The sequence below is a fragment of the Cetorhinus maximus genome, chromosome 20 (genome assembly GCF_964194155.1).
Source record: "Cetorhinus maximus chromosome 20, sCetMax3.hap1.1, whole genome shotgun sequence".
Taxonomy (NCBI): domain Eukaryota; kingdom Metazoa; phylum Chordata; class Chondrichthyes; order Lamniformes; family Cetorhinidae; genus Cetorhinus; species Cetorhinus maximus.
This window is the reverse complement of record NC_135898.1, coordinates 44711443-44735559: the sequence shown is the minus strand read 5'-3', so window position 1 is coordinate 44735559 and position 24117 is coordinate 44711443. Positions and strand designations below refer to the sequence as shown.

General features: G+C 47.5%; 1 protein-coding gene across 1 annotated transcript; it reads right to left on the bottom strand.

The window, feature by feature from the left end:
- Positions 1-3065: 3065 nt before the first annotated feature.
- Positions 3066-22357, bottom strand: LOC144694769 (interferon-induced protein with tetratricopeptide repeats 5-like). The gene is made up of 6 exons (XM_078565343.1): positions 22255-22357; positions 20776-20906; positions 13307-13411; positions 9510-9614; positions 8794-8933; positions 3066-5725 (listed from the first exon to the last, which is right to left on the bottom strand). Exons 1-6 carry the CDS (start codon positions 22355-22357, stop codon positions 4252-4254), a joined length of 2058 nt encoding a protein of 685 aa, XP_078421469.1. The 3' UTR covers positions 3066-4251.
- Positions 22358-24117: the final 1760 nt, after the last annotated feature.

The window sequence follows — 24117 nt, the reverse complement described above, 5'->3', positions numbered from 1 at the left end:
CAGGACTGCTCCGAGTGCTGTATTACCGGGATCGAGTTCTGGTCATAAACCAGCTGATTGCCGCCATGTTGTGGTAACGCTGGTCACATTGACCCCTCCCCCGGGCTTTGTCACAAAAATCCAGAGAATGCTCATCGACTTCTTCTGGGACAAAGGGCTGCACTGGGTCACTGCTGAGGTTCCAAATCTCCCACTTAGGGAGGGCGGTCAGGCGCTGGTGTGCCAACGCAGCCAGGTGGCGACTTTCCGCCTTTGGGCCCTGCAGCGATACCTTTACGTTGAGCCCCCTCCAAGATGGTGTGCCCTGGTGACGTATTTCTTCCGCCAGGTGCACGGCCTGAATTGTGACATGCAGCTCCTGTTTATAGACCTGAGGGGCCTTCGTGGCTCCTTGCAGGCGTTGCCCATCTTTTACCAGGACCTGATCAAAGTCCGGAACATGGTCGCCTCGCGACGCAGCTCTCCGTCGTCAGGAGTAGCGGCTATCATCAGAGAGCCGCTGCTCAGGAATCTGCCCCACCATCCATTTCAGTGGCTGGCGGAGAGGAGGGCTGTGGCTGCCAGGGTGACCAGGATCAGGGACGTGCTGGGTGGCAGAGGAGTGGGCTGGATGCTTCCTCAGGAGCTGGCCCGTTACATGTCTGTGGATGTCCGGCTCACGGCCAATGCCATTCTAGACCTCAGGACAGTCGTGCTTGGCCCCGACGTCATTCTGGGCCTCGAGGTGGCGCAGGTGCATGGTGGTCTCCCGTCTGAGCGTTCCCCTGTTCGAACGGAATTACACATTGGCCGCAGGCCTGAATCCTCCCTTGGGAGCTGGTGCCCCACAACCTGAGTTGCCTCGCGGAAATGCCCTCTGTGTCCTTTAGCACAGTGCGGAGGGGTTTCCTGTATGGGCCGCTGCTGCACACCTTTCACTTCCTTCCGGACACACCCTGGCGTGCCTTGTTGCCGTCCGGCGGCGTAGGCCCCCGTTGGTGTCCTCCTGATTTCCATCGGGGACCTGGGGTGGAGGGTGTTGCATGCAGCAGTCCCATATAATCGTAGGATGTGTCACTTCATGGACTCCCAAGAGACCTGCATCTTTTGTGGCCTTGTGGAGTCCGTGGACCACATATACGTAGGGGGTTGTAGGCTGCACCCCCTGTTCAGTTATTTCAAGAACATTGTATCATTGTTTTGTTTGCACTTCAGTCCCACGCTCCTGATCTATGGACACCCGGTGCGGAGAGGGGCCAGGAGGGAGGAGGACCTCCTCGTGAACCTGCTCCTGGGCCTGGCCAAGTTAGCCATTAACAGGTCCAGGCAGAGGGCGATCGAGGAGGTCACCTGATCCGACTGTCTGCCCCTCTTCTGCGGCTACGTTCGCAGCCGGGTGTCCCTGGAGAGGGAGCACGCGTTGTCTATCAGCACCGTCGAGGCCTTCCATGCCCAGTGGGCACCACGGGGCCTAGCGTAATTTATTGACCCCCTTAATCACATTTTGATTTAATGTTTGTAAGTTTCCTTTAAATTTTGTCTTTGGATTTGTAGTCTTCCTAATTTAGTGCCTGTGTTTATTTTGTCCCTCATTTTGTTAGTTTAATTGGTTGACTCCAAAAGAATTAATTCTGGCCAAATTGAGCCCACTCTCTCTCACACACACGCATGCAGACGGGGGGTGGGGGGGAGGGGGCATGCGTGCCCAGACCTCCCAACAGCAAGACTCTTCTCACTTCCCAACCACATGGGCCTTGGCAGCCCTTCTCTCTCCCTCCGCATGGGCCCCTCATAGCGCCCCTCTCTCTCCCTCTGCATGGGCTCCTCATAGCGTCCCTCTCTCTCCCTCTGCATAGGCCCCTCATAGCGCCCCCCTCTTTCCCTTTGCATAGGCCCCTCATAGCGCCCCTCTCTCTCCCTCTGCATGGGCCCCTCATAGGGCCCCTCTCTCTCCCTCTGCAAGGACCCCTCATAGCGCCCCTCTCTTTCCCTTTGCATAGGCCCCTCATAGCGCCCCTCTCTCTCCCTCTGCATGGGCCCCTTATAGGGCCCCTCTCTCTCCCTCTGCAAGGACCCCTCATAGTGCCCCTCAATCTCCCTCTCTGCTTGGGCCCCAGCAGCCTCTGCCTCCCCATGGACTCTAGCAGCATCTCTCTCCCAGCGGGCCCTGGCAGTGTCTCTCCTGACACAGGCCACAGCAAAATGTCTCTCTTTGTTTCCCCCCATCCCTGCAGCCTTCTCTTTGGCCTCCACATATTCACCACTGCTGGCGCTTGATGCTCCTCCAGTCACAGACTATTTCTCATTCAAATTTGCTTCTGATAGGCTCACTAAGCTATCAGTGGCAAACACAGGAGAGGAACAGCCTATGATTGAAGGAGCATCCCCTTGCAGAATCTTCAACTTCATTTACCTTCTTAGCGGCATTTTGAACAGTCGCTCCAGGAGCCACAATAGAATGGCTTCCTGGGCCGCATCCGGCCCGTAGACCATGGGTTGGATAAGCCTGCATTAAAGTATCAACAGCACAAACGCAAGCATTTGAAACCTCTTAACCTTGTGTAACTAAACATTGTGGAATTGACAGCATAGATCAGAGAACCAGAGCTATTCATCAAACAATGTTTTCTCTGGGGTTCAAGTGTTTTAGTGCTCTAATGGACATCTGGGCTTTCAGCCAAGAATATATAATGAGGCTTGGCGGAGAGCCCAGAATTCCATTAACCTGCCTGGGTTCCAAGAAGCAATTACTATCAGCATGTGTGACATCTGTTGATAAAATCTGTATCCGTATTGACAAAGTTTTAATAATTTTGAACATCCTTATGCCCTCTTAGCTTTCCTTCCTCTACAGTGTCTTCATTTAGCCAGGATGGCACCAGTATCCATGAAATGGACTTTGTAGCTAATGCTCGAGTTGCTCTGTGTTTACCAGAATGAAATCCGTGAAATGTCATTCTTCAAAATGACAGGGCTGTAAAAATTACTGACTGTCAGAAATAATCTTGCAGATTTATCATCATAATATTCTGCATCTAATTAACTGTCCTCAACCACAAAGATCAACAGCACAAAGTCTTAGAAATACTGTAATTTTATTGCTTATTTTCACTTTCAATCTTTGATTATACAATTACAATTGAAATCTCTGTTTACAAAATCAAAATCTGCAGCCATTGCTTTTTTTTTCCTTTTAGCCCATTTTGACCATTTTTATATCTGTTAGCCTTCCCCCATTTGCTGCTTTTCCCTTCAATGAGATGGTGATAGTCTGTAGAAAATGGTCTTTCCTGGGTGTTGTCCAAGCTGCACTGTGTTGGCCCATGAGGGACTCGGTTGGTTTAATGAAGAGTTGGTGAAGCTGACAAGTTACAGGACAGGGAGACTCCCAGTGACAGAGGCTGAGATCTGAATGAAAGCTCTGGATGGGAGTCCGATCATCTCTCAGCAAATCCTCAGAGCAACAGAATCAAGCTGTTGATTTAGTTGAAGGGTCTGGAGTAATTGTCGGCACTTTCTTTAAGAAGAGTATAAGTCACACTGCACTGAAGCTAATAGTAACTCCAACTATAATGTTTTCCTATTAAAATCATTAAACAAAACATATTTTGCATTTATATTTGGACATCAGTATACATCTATCTGCTCAGTTATCTAGATTACTTTAGAACTTAATGGAGGTGATTGTAAATCTACCCACTTGGTGGAAACTGGACTAAGCTGCTGACCCAAAGTGGGCGGGGTCCTCATTAACATATGCAGACTGGGGTCTGGTGACATCATCGGGCCCCGACTGCACTGCCAGCTCTGTCCTGGACCTGGACCCGGTATGTACAGAAACCAGTGAGTTTCCAAATCCCCTCACCACTCACCCAAAACCCACCTGAAGTTAAAATCAGGCCCATGTTAAGTTTATTATTGTTTAAAACAGGTTTGTATACTTTATACAGATTTATTGTAGCTCTGATCAATTGGTTCAATTGTCTCTAAATCCCCAAATCCTATCTTACTTTGTTCCTTTTCACACTCAGCAAAAGCTCCAAGAATATGAAAATAAATGCTATTTGCTGAGTTCACCAACATGGTTAATACTCCTGAATGAAGCACAGCAATTTAGAATAATTACAAAAAGAATATTGTTCAGGAATTAAGCAAACATGAGTGAAATGCTCATTTGAATGAAGTTGCTAATAGAATATAAATGAAAATGTGCCCGACTGAACCTGTTTATAGATCAGGGTCGTTAATGCAGTTTTCAAAATGTGTTTAGTTTTAGTTGGGAAAGTCATTGTTGTCCTCGATGGAAAGGCGTAATTCACAAAGAGCACATAGATATTCTTTATTGTCAGGATCAAACTCCAAGGCCTTTTCAAAGCATTTAATAGCTTCACATCTCTCACCATCCAGCTGGTGCAGGAACCCAAAAACACCAAGGGCCTTGCTTTCTCTTGGGTTCCTGCGAAGCCGTCTTGCTGATATCATCTCCAAGTTTCCTCGACACCTTTTCTGATGTGGTGAGTCATAATTGACTTTCATTCCTTCCAGAAAATGGGTGATGGCATTTGATTCAGATTCTTTGTGATTGAGTTCAAATAAGCCGGCCTGTAAACATATGTCCTGCTTATTTTCTGGACGAATACCTTCCAATTTCAGTAGATGGTTGTAGATCTCGTTTGCTTTGAGATATTCTTCATTTATTGAATAGATTTCTGCTAAATCCAGGTGGGCTTTAATAGATGTTAGTGGTCGGTTCTCAATTGCCTTTTGAAAATGATACTTGCATTGGTTGATCAATTCAGCTTTCTGTTGAAAAGCAGGATTGCGAGGATCTTTACCGCCTTGATATTTCATCAGGTCTTTTAGTTTGGTTCTGTAGCACTGACCTATTTGATGGTGTAAGAAGGTAGAGTGTGGGCTAATTTCTAATCCTTTCTTGAACAGCTCCACAGTTTTTTCCGTATCTCTTCTTAGTCTGTAAAATTTTGCTGCATAACGAAGCACGTAGAGATCATCAGGGGACGTACGCAATGCTTGTTCAACTAATTTGACTCCTTTATTTTGAGTGGAGTGATGTAGCTTTAAAGCCAGCTGCACCATGGCTTCAGAGTCATTGGGATCAAGTTCCAGCACACGTCTCCACTGCTTCACAGATTTAACAGGCCCCCAAACCTCCCGGGCACCAGAAAACCCCTCCAGACGAGACAGAACAGTCGCATAACCAACATTCCAGTGAAAATTATCCGGATCTTCCTCCAGGGCCTTTTTAAAACATTCCATTGCCTCTTCATAATATTGAGCAGCAGTTGTCAACAGTGCCCAACCCTTCTCCCCATATACTTCAGGAATCTTTGCTGCATACTGAGAGCCATCAGGAAATTGTTTACAGATCTCCTCCAGCTTGTCGAGGTAGGACTGAGCCTCTGTCAGTTGTCCCATGTGATAATATACCCAGGCATAGTTTCCATAGGTGATGATGCTTCTTTTTTCAAATTCATCTTCATGATTCTCCCTCAGAAATCTTTCAGCTTCCTGTAGGTTTTGAATGGCCTTTTCATAGTTTCCTTGCAGACAGTTTACAAAAGCGAGTTGGTTGTGAGACCTGGCTTTATATTTCACACCAGCCTGTATTGAATCTTCTAATCTTTGCTTCATATCATCGAGGTCAATGTTTTCTTTCTGTGGAGCCCACGTGAAGTGACATTGAAGCCAACTGAGCTTCACTTTCAACAAATCTTTCGGTGCGTTACTGTAAGAGAAAAAAAATCATCAGAATCCATCTCAGACGAACTGAAGCACTTCCTCTCCCTTCCAGCAAGTTTCTTTATCCAACAGCTGCTCCTGACTCCTGGGGCTGAACTTTAGGCTGATCGGGGGCAGGCACGTGTGAGATAACATTGGGCGAGGATCCCGACACCATCCCGCACTCGTGCGATATTTCGGTCGGGATAAGGTTTTCAAAAGCAAATTAAAATAAAATAAAATAAAAGTTTTAAAATTTAATGAAGATCATGTCCCTGCTCATGTCCCAGAGTCATGTGAGGGGACGTGTTTCACTCCATTGTTATTGTCCTTATTACTTTTATTTCTAACTCCTCATCTCCCTGAGGCAGCCCTGTGCCTCTGGGAGATTATCAAGCGCACATTCAAGCACGAAGACCGGGCTCGCCCCGCTAGCCCTCCTCCCCCCGCTCGCCCTCCTCCCCCGGCTCGCCCTCCTCCCCCCGCACGCCCTCCTCCCCCCGCTCGCCCTCCTCCCCCCGCTCGCCCTCCTCCCCCCGCACACCCTCCTCCACCCGCAAGACCTCCTCCCCCCGCACGCCCTCCTCCCCCCGCTCGCCCTCCTCCCCCCGCTCGCCCTCCTCCCCCCGCACGCCCTCCTCCACCCGCACGACCTCCTCCCCCCGCACGCCCTCCTCCCCCGCACGCCCTCCTCCCACCGCTCGCCCTCCTCCCCCCGCTCGCCCTCCTCCCCCCGCACGCCCTCCTCCCCCCACAAGCCCTCCTCCCCCCGCATGCCCTCCTCCCCCCGCAAGCCCTCCTCCCCCGCTCGCCCTCCTCCCCCTGCAAGCCCTCCTCCCCCTGCTCGCCCTCCTCCCCCCGCACGCCCTCCTTCCCCCGCACGCCCTCCTCCCCCCCACTCGCCCTTCTCCCGCCGCTCGCCCTCCCTACCCGCTCGCCCTCCTCCCCCCACCCCCGGCTCACCCTCCGCCCCCGCACGCCCTCCTCCCCCCGCTCGTCATCCTCCCCCCGCTCGCCCTCCTCCCCCACACACCCTCCTCCCCCTGCACGCCCTCCTCCCCCCACCCCCCACTCGCCCTCCTCCCCCCGCTCGCCCTCTGCCCCCCGCACGCCCTCCTCCCCCCGCTCGCCGTCCTCCCCCCGCTCGCCCTCCTATCAAGCTCGGCGTCTGCCCCCCGCACGCCCTCCACCCCCCGCTCGCCCTCCTCCCCCCGCTCGCCCTCCTCCCTCCGCTCGCCCTCCTCCCCCTCCCCCCGCTCGCCCTCCTCCCCCCACTCGCCCTCCTCCCCCGCACGCCCTCTTCCCCCCGCTTGCCTTCCTCTGCGCTCCCCACGCTCGCCCTCCTCCCCCCACTTGCCTTCCTCCCCCGCATGCCCTCTTCCCCCCACACTCCCACCTCCCCTGCATGCCCTCCTCCCTCCGCTTGCCTTCCGCCGTCCTCACCCCGCACGCCCTCCTCCCTCTGCTTGCCTTCCTCCCCCCTACCCCCGCTCGCCCTCCTCCCCCCGCTCGCCCTCCTTCCCCCGCTCGCCCTCCTCCCCCTGCTCGCCCCCCCTCCCTCCGCTCGCTCAGGTCATGCTGAGCGCTGCCACTCGCATTTCACGCTGGGTGAATCGCCTTCCAGCCCCGATCGCGGTCAGTGGTCGGCTTCCTGAGCGCCCCCTCCGAGCCTGCCTGACATGGGTGAAATTCTGGCCTTTATTTCCCGGGTTTCAGGTCTTCAGCTCCCTGATATAAATAGTTGAAACCCAATGATTCCTGATAAAAAATGTTAATCTTTAATCTACTTACATTTATGCATCTTTAAACAAATTCAATTTCAGAACAAAATAGATTTTTAAGTGTCGAAGATGATGAAATTAAAAACTGTTTCAAATTTCTAAATTGTTATTTAAAATACAATGTACACAGTTGACCTGCAGCACCATCTTTTGATTAGTGTTGCTCATTATTCATTAAAAAAAATCTGCTTCAGAAAACATGGGTCATAATCAGAATGTCTACCCTTGCTTTCTGAAGGATTGAATTTTGATGGGGGTCGCTCTCCTCACTGAGGATTTGCAATTTGACTTGTGTGATCGCCGCAGGAGTTCTTAAGAGCAGTGTCCCAGGCCAAGCGTCCTACTTCATCACTGACCTTTCCTCCATCAAAAGATCAAAGATGGGTATGTTGCCTGATGTCCCACCATCACCTTCTCAAGAGCAATTACGGAGTTAAGACTAACACATGCTCAACTGCAGGCATCCATTATTGAAGTAACTTTATTTACACCTCCCCAACAGAGAGGGTAGCAGAAAGGGCAGCTTAACCAAATGTTCAGTTCTTTCAATATACAACATACCCTACTTCACTTGCCTCTTGCTCATGTTGACTCTTCTCTCTTCCCTTCAATCCAAGCTATCTTTCTTCCTCCCTTACCCAGTTCATGGTGACTTTCCACCCTTTTCCACTCAGTTCAAACTACGACCACTGTCTTTTCTCCCTAGTCTATATGAGCTTTCTTATACCTGAGGTTCATTCTCAATTTCAGCAAGTCCTTTTCCTTGTCTCACCCATTTTAAGCTGGAACTTCTCCCCCACATTCTATGATATATTCTATGATGCATTCACTCCTTTCCATCCCAGTTCATGCTATACTGTACACTTGATTTATAGTACCGATTGTTGTAGATTATACATATGTAAGTGCTGAAAATCACCATTTATCATTAGCACACCTCTTCTAGATTAAAATGCACTGGAAAGTATTTTTTTCTCTTCAAAGACTGCAAACGATCTGAAGGCATTGACAGGATACAAATATAAAATTAACATTTCATCTTGCACATCAATGAAGACCAATTGGAAACATTTAATTTTAATCTGAATTGTGACATAATATAAAGAATGAACAGATCTGTTTCTGACCATTACCAGTCTTGGTCAGCACCTCACCCCCTCGCTGTAAACATATAATTCCAGCTCTATGTGTTTTAACTGCTTTGTAATGCATGCTAATTTCTTTCTGAAAACAACTCCTTATTCAAAAGTCTACATGCAAATTTCAATGCTAAAGAAATTCCAATGATCTTTACCTCATAATGTTGATCAGGTGGAAAATATTTTGAATCCCTTTCTCAGCTTCAAGTCTACTTGTAATGGTGAGTTGATTGAGAAGAGAGTTTTGTTTTTCAGCTTGTTTATAAGTCCTGTGGTGAATCACTTGAAGATAGTCCTGAATGTGAATCGAAACTAAACGGAGGAAATGAAACTTTAAAAACAGGTTTCTATACAGGAAAGAGTGATGCTAACACAGTGCCTATTGTGTGTTGCCACAGAAACTCCATTGCACCTAGAATAGACTTTGGCCAACAGGAATATATCACTTGGCTCAAACAACCCAAAGTGTTTTATTGATCACAACTCTGCCTCCTCTGTCAATCGCCTCCAGTTGTTTTTTGAACACACTTATATTATTTGCTTCAATGCAATGTCAGGCTGATGTAATGTGTGCATGTATCATGTATAATATTAATCTATAATTTCATTGGCTTGTAAAATATATATTGAACTTCTTTAAAAGGACTTTTTAAAGCAAGCAAAGACACCAATTTAAGATGGCTTGCCACAGACTACCTGACACATCTGGCATAACGAGTTGGTCAGTTGCTGAAAGATTCCAAGATGGATTACAATTAGGACATGCCAAGGCAAACCTCCTATGAAGTTTCACACTTGCTGATATGAAGAATTACTGCAAAGGTGAAGTGAAACTTGTAACTCTCACCATTCGCATTTCTATAAAGCTTACTTTCAGGAAGAGATAGACGTCTTCTGGGACCCTGGCTATATAGAAAGTGTTGATATGTTCTTCCTCGCTCACCACAGGAGAGAATGGTCTATTCAGAGGTGATAGCTGGAAAATTAGAGAAATTAATCACTTAAGCTATAACACAATAGCCAAGGTTTTTCCAGACATGAGTTAACCAATTACTTACTTTGGAACGCTCATAGTTGAGAGAGAGGTCATGTAACCAGAATCACTGTTTCGAAATGTCTTATTATAACACCCCGGTTGCTTTTGACAGTCCAGAAGAAGGTCTATAAATGGACAAGTAACACCATTTCTCTCCCTTCTCTCTCAAGCTTGGAGCCCTATTTCTGATACATTTTGGAATCCACCACTAAGATAGAGAAGCTCAATCAAAAGGAACCTCAGGTACAATATCATCGATTTTTGGAAAAGAACGATTATGGTTTAAAAGAGACTGTCTCCAGAAATTTCCGTTTAGACTGGCCTCAACCCCCTCTGGAATTTCAAGAACACTGTGGAAAAAATCTGCCTCACCCACGAAGACCAACAATGGGCTCATAAACAGTGAACTCATTTTTTTTTGCCTTTTATTGTTGAATCTTAATTTGGCCAAAAGATAACTTTCTCTACTGCATAACTTACAATTGTGCATGTTTGTGTTTGTGTTGCACAGGTCCAGATGTGGGCTTATCTTTTAAAATATTTTTTCATCATTACCTGGGTGGGTTTTGTTCCTCAATGATTTGCTTTTACATCAATAACTCAGGGTTACTTGTCGACATGGAGACAACTTTCCAATGCATTATTAATTACAACGGCTTTAACCTCCCATCTCCTCCCAAACCCATGGGCTCCTCCATGTTAAAATTCCTCCTTTGTGTCTGCATCTATGGGGTGTTATTAATTTTAACCCAGTTTAACGAATTTTATACCCCTTAGCCTTCCTCCCCTTTCTGTGTTTCCCTTCATTGAAGGAAAACAGACTTTAGAAAACAAACTTCGCTGGGTTTTGTCCAATCTGCTCTGCATTAATCATCGAGGGCGTGCGGGGGGAGGAGGGCATGCGGGGGGCGGAGGGTCAGGAGTGGGGGGAGGAAGGCATGCCTTCCTCACCCCTACCCCCGCTCACCCTCCTCCCCCTGCTCACCCTCCTCCCCCCGCTTGCCCTCCTTCTCCCGCTCACCCCCTCCCCCCGCTCACCTTCCTCCCCCGCTCGCACTCCTCCCCCAGCTCGCCCTCCTCCCCCTCCCCTCGCTCGCCCTCCTCCCTCCGCTCGCCCCCCTCCCCCCGCTCGCCCTCCGCCCCCCACATCCCCTCCTCACCCCGCTCGCCCTCCTCCCACCGCTCGAACTCCTCCCCCCGCACGCCCTCATCCCCCCACTCGGTGTCCTCCCCCCGCTCGCCCTCCTCCCCCACACTCGCCCTTCTCCCCCCACTCGCCCCGCCCCCCGCTCGCCCTCTTCCCCCCACCCCCCGCTCACCCTCCGCCCCCGCTCGCCCTCCTCCCCCCACCTTCCCTCCTTCCCCCGCTCGCCCTCCTCCCCCTGCTCGCCCCCCCTCCCTCCGCTCGCTCAGGTCATGCTGAGCGCTGCCACTCGCATTTCACGCTGGGTGAATCGCCTTCCAGCCCCGATCGCGGTCAGTGGTCGGCTTCCTGAGCGCCCCCTCCGAGCCTGCCTGACATGGGTGAAATTCTAGCCTTTATTTCCCGGGTTTCAGGTCTTCAGCTCCCTGACATAAATAGTTGAAACCCAATGATTCCTGATAAAAAATGTTAATCTTTAATCTACTTACATTTATGCATCTTTAAACAAATTCAATTTCAGAACAAAATAGATTTTTAAGTGTCGAAGATGATGAAATTAAAAACTGTTTCAAATTTCTAAATTGTTATTTAAAATACAATGTACACAGTTGAACTGCAGCACCATCTTTTGATTAGTGTTGCTCATTATTCATTAAAAAAAATCTGCTTCAGAAAACATGGGTCATAATCAGAATGTCTACCCTTGCTCTCTGAAGGATTGAATTTTGATGGGGGTCGCTCTCCTCACTGAGGATTTGCAATTTGACTTGTGTGATCGCCGCAGGAGTTCTTAAGAGCAGTGTCCCAGGCCAAGTGTCCTACTTCATCACTGACCTTTCCTCCATCAAAAGATCAAAGATGGGTATGTTGCCTGATGTCCCATCATCACCTTCTCAAGAGCAATTACGGAGTTAAGACTAACACATGCTCAGCTGCAGGCATCCATTATTGAAGTAACTTTATTTACACCTCCCCAACAGAGAGGGTAGCAGAAAGGGCAGCTTAACCAAATGTTCAGTTCTTTCAATATACAACATACCCTACTTCACTTGCCTCTCGCTCGTGTTGACTCTTCTCTCTTCCCTTCAATCCAAGCTATCTTTCTTCCTCCCTTACCCAGTTCATGGTGACTTTCCACCCTTTTCCACTCAGTTCAAACTACGACCACTGTCTTTTCTCCTTAGTCTATTTGAGCTTTCTTATACCTGAGGTTCATTCTCAATTTCAGCAAGTCCTTTTCCTTGTCTCACCCATTTTAAGCTGGAACTTCTCCCCCACATTCTATGATATATTCTATGATGCATTCACTCCTTTCCATCCCAGTTCATGCTATACTGTACACTTGATTTATAGTACCGATTGTTGTAGTTTATACATATGTAAGTGCTGAAAATCACCATTTATCATTAGCACACCTCTTCTAGATTAAAATGCACTGGAAAGTATTTTTTTCTCTTCAAAGACTGCAAACGATCTGAAGGCATTGACAGGATACAAATATAAAATTAACATTTCATCTTGCACATCAATGAAGACCAATTGGAAACATTTAATTTTAATCTGAATTGTGACATAATATAAAGAATGAACAGATCTGTTTCTGACCATTACCAGTCTTGGTCAGCACCTCACCCCCTCGCTGTAAACATATAATTCCAGCTCTATGTGTTTTAACTGCTTTGTAATGCATGCTAATTTCTTTCTGAAAACAACTCCTTATTCAAAAGTCTACATGCAAATTTCAATGCTAAAGAAATTCCAATGATCTTTACCTCATAATGTTGATCAGGTGGAAAATATTTTGAATCCCTTTCTCAGCTTCAAGTCTACTTGTAATGGTGAGTTGATTGAGAAGAGAGTTTTGTTTTTCAGCTTGTTTATAAGTCCTGTGGTGAATCACTTGAAGATAGTCCTGAATGTGAATCGAAACTAAACGGAGGAAATGAAACTTTAAAAACAGGTTTCTATACAGGAAAGAGTGATGCTAACACAGTGCCTATTGTGTGTTGCCACAGAAACTCCATTGCACCTAGAATAGACTTTGGCCAACAGGAATATATCACTTGGCTCAAACAACCCAAAGTGTTTTATTGATCACAACTCTGCCTCCTCTGTCAATCGCCTCCAGTTGTTTTTTGAACACACTTATATTATTTGCTTCAATGCAATGTCAGGCTGATGTAATGTGTGCATGTATCATGTATAATATTAATCTATAATTTCATTGGCTTGTAAAATATATATTGAACTTCTTTAAAAGGACTTTTTAAAGCAAGCAAAGACACCAATTTAAGATGGCTTGCCACAGACTACCTGACACATCTGGCATAACGAGTTGGTCAGTTGCTGAAAGATTCCAAGATGGATTACAATTAGGACATGCCAAGGCAAACCTCCTATGAAGTTTCACACTTGCTGATATGAAGAATTACTGCAAAGGTGAAGTGAAACTTGTAACTCTCACCATTCGCATTTCTATAAAGCTTACTTTCAGGAAGAGATAGACGTCTTCTGGGACCCTGGCTATATAGAAAGTGTTGATATGTTCTTCCTCGCTCACCACAGGAGAGAATGGTCTATTCAGAGGTGATAGCTGGAAAATTAGAGAAATTAATCACTTAAGCTATAACACAATAGCCAAGGTTTTTCCAGACATGAGTTAACCAATTACTTACTTTGGAACGCTCATAGTTGAGAGAGAGGTCATGTAACCAGAATCACTGTTTCGAAATGTCTTATTATAACACCCCGGTTGCTTTTGACAGTCCAGAAGAAGGTCTATAAATGGACAAGTAACACTATTTCTCTCCCTTCTCTCTCAAGCTTGGAGCCCTATTTCTGATACATTTTGGAATCCACCACTAAGATAGAGAAGCTCAATCAAAAGGAACCTCAGGTACAATATCATCGATTTTTGGAAAAGAACGATTATGGTTTAAAAGAGACTGTCTCCAGAAATTTCCGTTTAGACTGGCCTCAACCCCCTCTGGAATTTCAAGAACACTGTGGAAAAAATCTGCCTCACCCACGAAGACCAACAATGGGCTCATAAACAGTGAACTCATATTTTTTTGCCTTTTATCGTTGAATCTTAATTTGGCCAAAAGATAACTTTCTCTACTGCATAACTTACAATTGTGCATGTTTGTGTTTGTGTTGCACAGGTCCAGATGTGGGCTTATCTTTTAAAATATTTTTACATCATTACCTGGGTGAGTTTTGTTCCTCACTGATTTGCTTTTACATCAATAACTCAGGGTTACTTGGCGACTTGGAGACAACTTTCCAATGCGTTATTAATTACAACGCTTTAACCTCCCATCTCCTCCCAAACCCATGGGCTCCTCCATGTTAAAATTCCTCCTTTGTGTCTGCATCTATGGGGTGTTATTAATTTTAACCCAGTTTAACCAATTTTATACCCCATAGCCTTCCTCCCCTTTCTGTGTTTCCCTTCATTGAAGGAAAACAGACTTTAGAAAACAAACTTCGCTGGGTTTTGTCCAATCTACTCTGCGTTGGCCATCGAGGCACTCAGAGGGGCTGATGAAGCTGTCTTTTGAACTGGATCATATTATTTGCTTCCAATTAAAGAACAAAATTCAGAAAATACTCAGCAGCTCAGGCAGCATCTGTGGAGAGAGAAACAGAGCTAACATTGTAGGTTGATGATATTTTGTTAGAGCTGGAAGAAGTTAGAGACATATCAGTATTTGAGAAATGACAGCTTCAGAGAAAGGGGAAGTCAAAAAGGAAAGATCTGTGGAAGACAGCAGAGATTAAATAACAAATGTGATGCTGGTGCAAGACAAAAGGAGGGATATGGTATGGGTATCAAAACATGAAAATGGGTATTGCGGAATCATGGACCGGTTGGACAGAATGGCCCGTTTCCGTACTGTCAATACTTGGTAATATTTTATTTGTTAAGCTGCCATCTGAGCTTCATTGGAACAGTGAAGAAGGCTGTGGACAGGAAGTTCAGAGTGTGAGTGGGGTGGAGAATTAAAATCACAGGTAACCGGATGATGGGGGTCATGCTTACAGACTGAACAAAGGCGTTTTGCAAAATGATCTCTCTATCTGCATTAGGCCTGTACAAGTTAGAGGAGGCCATATTGTGAACAGTGGATAGAGTTAAACTATAGTAAATCATTGTTTTAACTGAAGGAGTGTTTGTGCTGTGGGTGATGGGAAGGGAGGGGGGTAAAAGGACAGGGTTTGTCTCTCCTGTGTTCTCATTGGAAGGTGTTGTGGGAGAGGACAGTTTATTCATGGTGCTTGAAGACCAGGGTGTCATTGAAAGAAAACCCCCTTCAGAATGCTGGAAGTGGATGGGAAGGGAAAATATGTTCGGTAAAATAAAAGCAAAACACTGTGGATGCTGGAAAACTGAAATAAAAACAGAAAATGCTGGCAAAACGTAGCAGATCTGGCAGCACCTGTGGCGAGAGAAACTGAATTAACATTTCCAGTCAATATGACTCTTCTTCAGACTCTTCTTATGCTTTGAAGACGAGTCATTCTGACTCGAAATGTTAACTCTGTTTCTCTCCCTACACAGGTGCTACCAATTTGTGTTTGGTTATGGCATCACACAGGAGGTGGTAGAAATAGTGGTGGATGAATGTGGAGGTTGGTAGGATGAGAGGTGAGGACAAGGGGAGCACTATCGTGCTTCCGGCTGGGAGGGAGGATGTGAGAGCAAATGTGTAGGTTGAGGCCTTGTAAAGCATGGAGGTGAGTTGAGAATAAAGGAAATCATATTGGAAGCATCGGTAGGAACGTGGGATCAACAGAATAGATGAAAAGGAGATGAAACCAGGAGAATATGGAATAGAATCCTTACAGGAACTGGTGCTGGAGGAAATGTAGTCAAGAAAGCTGCAGGAGTCAGTGGGCTAATAGTGAATATTGGTTGACAGCTGTAAATTGGCTTAGAATTTAGATTTTAATTTAGTAGAATACATATAACCTGCAAAGAAGGAACATAGTCAGCTTGCCATTTTATACTGATATTTGAAGAGAAAAGAAGACATTTAGATGTTGCTAACCATTTAACAAACTAATCTAATAAAGCATGGGAGGTAGTCACTGAATAGCAACAAATGATTTCATTAGAATAAAGTGTAAAGGTTTAATTCTAACATGACACTATTAATAGCTACTGAGCATGTGCAAAAAGAGCTATGTAATAGTCATGTCACTCTCAGAGAGAGAAGAGTGAGAAGTGCCTAAGAGAGGGGCAATAGCTCTGTGCTTATGTGCTGTAACTTTTTATATCGTCAATTATGGAAATAAATGTACTTTGAAGGAAAGGCCTTTGTCTACAGCCTGATTTCTTATCAGAGTAAGACGCCCAATGCCTCCCGAGACAACCCAATAATAACAGATCGTGGCAAATTAAGCCACAGAGAAGCACTTAAAAATGGCAGGAAACAGCCTGAAGAGAAGCCCAGCAGCACCAGAAAGCTGCAGATGAAAGACTTTGAGGCTATTCCAGTAATCAGATCAGAGAGGGGAAACATGAGGGCAGTGCAGTGACTAGTAAGGAAAGCAGCCTGGGACATGGGAACCTCATCCTGGGGTGAGTAATGACTTCTACTCTACCTCTCCCAAAGGCGTTCCAGAACACAGAGGGCTCCAGACAGGCTGAACAATGTCAAAACTAGAGAAGGCGCTCCGCACAGTGTTGCAATGCTTCAGGTCTTGCGAGTAAGAATAACAAAGACCAGGTTAACACTTTGTTATATGCTGTCGGTAGCATTGCGGACCAGGCAGGGGCTGAGCAAAGAGATAGCCTCCTATGAGGATGTCAGCAGAGTTTTCGACACATCCTTCAGCCTCCAACAACACATTGTAATAGCGAGGGCAAGATTTAGTCGACAAAGTCAAAGACAAGGTGAAGGAATCGAATCATTCATACATGATCCCTACCATTTGGCTGACAATTGTGAGTATAGAAAATTAAAAGACAACTTGACCAATGATAGAATAATCGTAGGTGTTTTGGAAGAAACACTGTCAGACTTTCTACAATCTGGGGAAGATTTGGCACTAAGTAAAACTGTACAATTGGCTGGGCAGGTCAAAGAGTGAAAGCAAAATCGAGTCTTTGTAAGGGGTGAGAGGGAAACCCCGCAGGCACAACCCGATGAAGCCATTCAGTTTGCGGGTTACAAATCTGAAAGTGCATAATGGCAGCAACCAATAAAGTGAACGGAAAGGGCACCAACTGCCATTTTCCAAAGTCTGCACTGTGCTGGGAAGAAGGCCCACAGGCACGAAGAAAGTCCCGCCTAAACCATACAGTGCCATGGGAAAATGTTCACTTTAAGACTGTATGATATTCAAAAAAGCCTATGTTTGCAAAGTAGAATGAGAAACCTGCTCAAAGAAGGTCTATACAAGAAATACAGGAGCCAGACAACCAGGAAATCACCTTCCTAGGTGAAATAAATGATAAAAGCCAATATTGGAACACTAATATTGAAATCAATGGGTACAGGTCTCAAATTAGATAGAGAAGCCAAAGCCTCAGTTTAATGTGATAGAGTTCAATGGCTGCAAAAATCAGCCTGCAGCCTCGAAGGTCCAGGATGAATCAAGCTAAATGTTAAAGGTCAGCTTGAGGCAACACTAATTTACAAAGACAGGAAAATCTCTGAGACACTAGGGGTGGAATTTTCCGCTTCTGCCAGAGGCTGGAATCACGACAGGCCGGGACACAAAATTTGGTGCGACGGCAAGAGTCAGTTTTTCTCCTGTGGGGACGTAAGTTGGAATTTTCCCCACCTGACTATCATGGCATGTTGAGTCTCCCGCTGCTCCATGTTCAGAACCACATTTGCATCCCTTTGCATCTCACAAATACTGATTAAAAACTCCGCTCACAAGAATCAAGTTCTCACTCCAAATCTAATTGCCCTGCCAGGCAATAATTAGGCCAGTCTGATTCATGAATGGTTAGTAGTGGCACGCCCCTTTTGACCTTCAGTTCACTCCCAGCTTCCAGGTTTGTACATATGGTATTCACCTACCTTTCACTGTGCTGCTGCCATATCTCACAACTCAGTGCCAAGGCTATTTATCGTCAGGCAAAACAGCGGGAAGGGATGGAGTAGAGCCCGAGAGGGAGGGAGTGGACAGAGGCACATGACTTGGAGGGAGGTGGAGTGGGAGTGGCTGGTGACTGGAGGACAGGAGGGAAGGGACGGACAAAGACACTTGACTGGGCTGGGGGAGGGGGGGTAGTGGTTTAAAGGGAGGGGAGGGGTGAAGTGTGAGTCAGTCCTGGAGATATGCAGACCATATTGTTGGAGCCAGAATGTAAAGGCAGTCCTGGGGTTGTGCGGACCATGCTACAGGGTTATGTCTGGCATGCATGTCTTGGTCCCGCTCCAAAGAGGGGGACGGCCTCTCTGTGCAGTGTTGGTCATGTACAGCAGCCCGACAGTGCCTTGACTGAGGTTGATAACACATGGCTGTACTCACCCAGATCCAAACTGCTTTGTGAATGTGCTGTCATGCCTGGGGGTGGGCGGGGGGTAGAGGGTGGTGGGAAAGCTCAGCTACCTGTGATCCTTCAGGATCTGCTTCAGCTGCAAGGGTGGACCTGGGGCTGGAATGTATGGAATATGTGAAGCCTAAGCGCTTCATAATGGCTTTCTAGCTTGATGACAGAAGGTGGTCATTGCAGCGTAAGGAGCAATCATGTCTCTAATCCATTTTCCCACAGAAACAAGGAGGAGTGCAGAATGCAGGCTGCAAGCAATGCTGCCTTCTTCATGGCTTTGATGCAACTGAGGAGGAGAAGAAGAGCCCTCCGACATCTGGCAGGGCTAAGGGAAGAGCCTTGTCCTGAGGAACAAGGGCCAGCAAAGCCCCATGAAGACCCAGAAGCTGAGGAGGAGAGACCAATTCCATGGAGGCACTTTGTGTAACCCGGGGCTTACCAAAGATACCCCTTATACTTGGAGATGAGCAAGAGACAGTGCAGCAGACACCTTCGCTTGTCAAGGGATGTGGCGGCTCACATCTACCACATTCTTTGGGAGGATCTGATGTCCCAGGGGCTGGAAGGCCAACCATTGGCAGTGGTTCTAAAGGTGACTGCCGCACTTAGCCTTTTGCAAGTGGCTTGTTCCAGGGTTCCATTGGGGACCCCTGTGGAATATCGCAATACTCCACTCATAAATGCATAATGGAGGTCACTGATGCACTTTTCAATAAGGCATACAATTACGTCCAACGCCTTCCATGTCCAACAGCAAAACATCAAGATGGGGGGAAGGGTCTTCTCAGGTAGGTGGAGCTGAAGGTCAGCACAACTGGACATCTAAAGAGAAACCCTAATAATCATGTGGAGATATATGAGGGCTTTCTGCTTTGCAAGTCCTCACAGTCTGGTGAAGGTCACACAGCAGCAGGGCTGGCCTAGAGTGTTCTCATTCTAATGAGCCATTTGACATCAGCTCCAGTCAGAGCTAGGGAAGAAGGGAGGGGATACCTACAAGGGACACGCAGGCGAATGGCAGCCAACTCACGATTGCAAATCTCCATCCTCGCGGGAAAATGTAGCTGACTGACAAGGGTTCATGTGGTTAGTCTTTCTATTGTGACAAGGTCCCTCTAAAGATTCTCAATAGCAGTGGATGCAAGCTTAACAGTGTGAGTGGGAGGCCTCTCGCACATGAATGTGATCACCCTTGTCAAAACGTGATGTCTCCATCGTGCAACATGTATTAGAGGGAGGAATAGCCATCTCTGTTCGCTCCCCTAGAAGGGGTGGTGTGCCCATGGCCATTAAAACAACTAGCAGCAAAAATGAATCCAGAAGACTCCCAATCAGAGCAAGCTAACATATATTTACAAGTGTCAGAACTAATACAACGATCGTACACCCATGCCACCAGTGTTACTTCAAAACTTCTTAATTTTTCACACTCTGCCACTTCGTCTGGGTGCATCACTGATATCTGCAGCAGAGGCGGAGTCAGTCTGCTGGCTACCATGCCCTCAGTCTGCGATGACCTGTGAAGCCTTAAAAACTGGAGCTAATGGAGTCTCAGGCAGAGAGGGCTGGGAACTGGACACACTTGCAGTGTCCTGGATGGATTTCCCCAGGGTGTCCATCTGGTGCTCTTCTTCTCTTTGGTTGCTTGAGGGCCCCTCCCTGACTCCTTGAGGAGAAGGGGCACCTGGAGGCAGGTCGAGTTGCCCCGTCCCCCTCTCGCGTAACCAATGCGGAAGTTCACCCGTGGCTAGAGGGATGGAGTGCAGGTCCGAGTGCATATCCAGCAGAAACTGTGCGCTCTGCTGGAATAGGGTCTCCATGGCATCAACCATCCTCCCCATAGAGACTTCCGTGTGCTGCATGCCAGAGCCATGAATTCAGAGAGCGTGCAAATGCTCTTCTCCATGTCTTGCACCAATCTGTTGAGGGCCACTGCCACCTCTGCCTGATGCTCCCCCATCTCTTTGATGATCCAGCATCTTTTCCATGGCCACTTCCAGAGGCTCGTCATCTGACTCAGACTTAGCAGGGGCCTCTTCTCCAGCAGTCTCCCGAGTGCCAGAAACCTTGGCCAATACTGTCTCTGCCTGCTGTGAACACGTGCATGTGAGGCGACTACCAGAGTGGTGAGCCTGAGCCTAAACTAGATATATGACCCACCGAGGTATGTGCCTCTGAGCTGGTGGTGGGTGCAGCTGAATGCTGCGATGGCTCTACAGGTGTGAAGTAGTCCTCATCCTCTTCCAAGGTGTCTGGGAACTGGGGCTGACTTCAGGTGCATGGGCTGGCCTCACCCTCTTTCTGTTGGCACATGGAGAGAAGAGAGAATGAGTGACTGCCTAGGTTGGCTCAAATGTTGCACTTGTCAATCAACTTGATTTTCCGAGCTTCGCACAATTATGCATGCTGCCTCACTACATGCTTAGGAGACACCGACTCACCCTCGGCACCGGCAGGATCATCGGCCTCCCCTGCCAGCTCGGCTGCCTGCTGCTTGAATTGAGTGAGGGGCCTGAGCTCAGGCATCCCCCTCCCGTCTTCTCCCTCTCCCTCTGTTTTGGGCCGCTGTGTCCTGCATAAAGACAGATAAGATAGATTGCGAGCATGTGTGATGAAAGCGCAGGCCACTGGCTGCTAATTCTGTGGCTCTTAACTGGCCTCACGACTCCCCAAAACCTGACCGCCACGAGTGAGGGGTGTGATGGAATACTCTCCTCTTGCCTGATGAGTGCAGCTCCAACAACACTCAGGGAGCTGGACACCATCCAGGACAAAGCAGCCAGCTTGACTGACACCCCATCTACCACCCTCAACATTTACTCTCTCCACTGCCAATGCACAGTGGCAGCAGTGTGTACCACATGCAAGATGCACTGCATCAAGTCACCAAGGCTCCTTCAACTGTGCCCTCCAACCCCACAAGCTCTACCAGATCAAGGGCAGCACACACATGGGAACAGCACCACCTGCAAGTTGCCCTGTACTCCACATCCCATGGCTGTGCCTTCACTGTGGCTGGATCAAAATACAGCAGGTTCCTCACTAACAGCACACCACGTGGCCTGCAGTGCTTCAATAAGGCAGCAGCCCACCACCTGCTCAAGGGCACTTAGAGATGGGCAGGAGAAATGCTGGCCTTTACAGTGATGCCCACCTCCCATGAAAGAAGCACAAAATTAGTGGTGATGTGAAATTGGGAGAGTAGAGGGTTCACTTACCATAGAGGAGTGGATGAGATCATTCATCCATTTCCTGCACTGCAGGGCAGTCCCCCTCTGGACTCGAGTCGCGCTAACCATGCTGGCAACCTCCTCTCAGACCGCGTGGTCAGTCGGGTGGGCCTCCTACTGTCATCCCTTAGGAACAGGACATGCTGCCTTTCATTGATACTCCCACTTAGTGATAGTGTCCGACTGTGAGATTCACATTCCTGTGATTTCAACCTCCGTTGAACTAGTCTCTGCACCCTTGTGTGATGTCAGCGATTTGTGTTTAAATCTTTTTCGGAAGTGTGTGATGTAATAGTTTCTAACCCTTCTTCCTCACCCAGTGGCAGTGGCAGAAGAAAAGACATGCGCGGGAGGAGGAGATCCCTAGGCATGTCTATATCTCAGTTACAGCAGCGTTTGCAACATTAGATGGCGGCGAAGGATTCCAGTCTTCTCTCAAATCACTCTAGTTCCTCAGTAGACTCTCAGTTCCCAGAGTGAGCTCACTCACAGGTCCCCATGGACCAAAACAGAGATCATGGCTTGATGATTCATGAAGCCAGAATGCACAAGTGTCAATGCAGGACCCGTTCTCGCTGCAAGTGGGTGGACACCCCCTGAGATGAAAGCGAATGGCATTTTTGGCTAGAAGAGATGTGCCCATATACCTTCACTTAACTTTACTCTTCCTGGAACCTGTCAGCAATTAACGAATCACGGGCATGTCTCCCATGTCTCCCTTCCTCCATGGCGAGATCGCATTCATGCTGACCGTCAGTAACCTCCTGAGGATCTTGGGCCTCTGGATCTTCATCCTCCGATGAGCTCTCATCCTCTTCCAGTTCATCCTCTGGCATCTCTTTGCATTGCCAGATTGTGAAGAGCGCAACACACGGCGATGACGTGGGAAACCATGTCAGAAGTGTATTGGAGTGAGCCACCTGAGCGGTGCAAGCATCTGAAGCACATCTTCTAAAGCTCTATGGTCAGCTCTATAAGGGAGCATGTGGAACTGTGAGCAGCATTGTACCTCTCCTCAGAATGACTCTGAGGGCAAAGCACTGGTGTCACCAGCCAGTGTTTCAGTGGGTACCCCTTATCCCCAAGCAGCCATACTTGAAGACATAATGGCCCCTTGAAAAATTCAAGCAACTGGGAGTGACTCAGGATGTAGGAGTCATGGCAACTCCCAGAGCACCACGCACAAATGTGCAGTCTGTGTTTCTGGTGATCACACACCAGTTGTACATTGATTGAATGGTAGCCTTTGTGGTTTATAAACATTAGGGGCTGCTGCCATGGAGCCCGGGTAGCCACATGGACACAGTCTATTGCACCCTGCACCCTTGGGAAGCCTGACATGGCGGCGACGCCGGTGAATCTTGCAGCCTGGCTTTCTTCATCCAGAGCAAACCTGACATAATGATGGGCCTTTCTGTAAAAGACATCTGCGACCTCCTTTATGCATTGATGTGTTGCAGACTGAGGGATGCTGCACAGGTCCCCTGTTGATCCTTGGAAAGAACCAGAAGCGAAGAAATTAAGTGCTGTGGTCACCTTCAAAGCCACTGGTAGGCGATACTCTCCAACTCTACATGGCATCAGGTCTTCACGAAGAATGTGGCTTGTGTGATGTACCAGATCTCAGGACAAGCGCAGATGTGCACAGCATCGCCTCTCAATCACTTGTAAATAGGAGACTCTTCTACGATAAACCCTAGGTCAGCCAAGTCACCCCCATTGTCTGGGTCCTCCTGACTTTCCTGTTCATGCTGTGGCTCCGCTTGACCATGGCCCTCCTGCTAGAGCTGCGCACGGAGTTGCCTCTCCCTCCTTCACCTCCTCCATTACATTGGGACACTGACATAGGCAGCATTGAGTCCTGGGTCTGTATCTGCCTATGCCTTCTCTCTGAAAGGAAACATTGAAGACATTAATGATTCAAGGGGCAAGAAAGTGAAGCTCAGAAGAGGACACGTTTGGAAACTGTGAGGGTCCATCGCTTTTCCTGCCCTACTTGCATGGTGGCTGATGCCGCCTTATCCCTGAGACACTAGCGCACACATCGAGGTGACCAAGATGGCATCACAGATATGTGACATCTTGAGACCTGCGTGGGATGCTAAAGTTTAAGTGAGATGAGTGACCCAGCTCTGTGCTCCAATCTCTGATGTGGCATATTAATGACCAATCAATTGCTCATGGTCAATGAGTGGATGCCTTTTGGCCCATTAGGAGTGCCAAATCTGGTAAACATGTGACAGGCCTTCATTGATGGAATGCCATATATGATACAGCTGTGCCTCCTTCACTTATGCCTGCATCCCCAAATTCGACATTCCTTTGTGTTACTCTTGAGATATAGCAACCGTGATGTGAAGCCACTGAGTTCTGAGTATACCTTTTACAGTGCTCACGAAGCCCTTGGCTTTAAATGGCTTTCATCACAAGGAGCTCTGCCCCCTTTCTTTCTAAGCAGACTCCCCTTCACTCCTGCGGCTACAAGGAGTTAGAAGGCAACCCCAGAAAGGCTGACTCGTGTTCGCCCTTCCCCCTCATTGCCATTTCAATGCT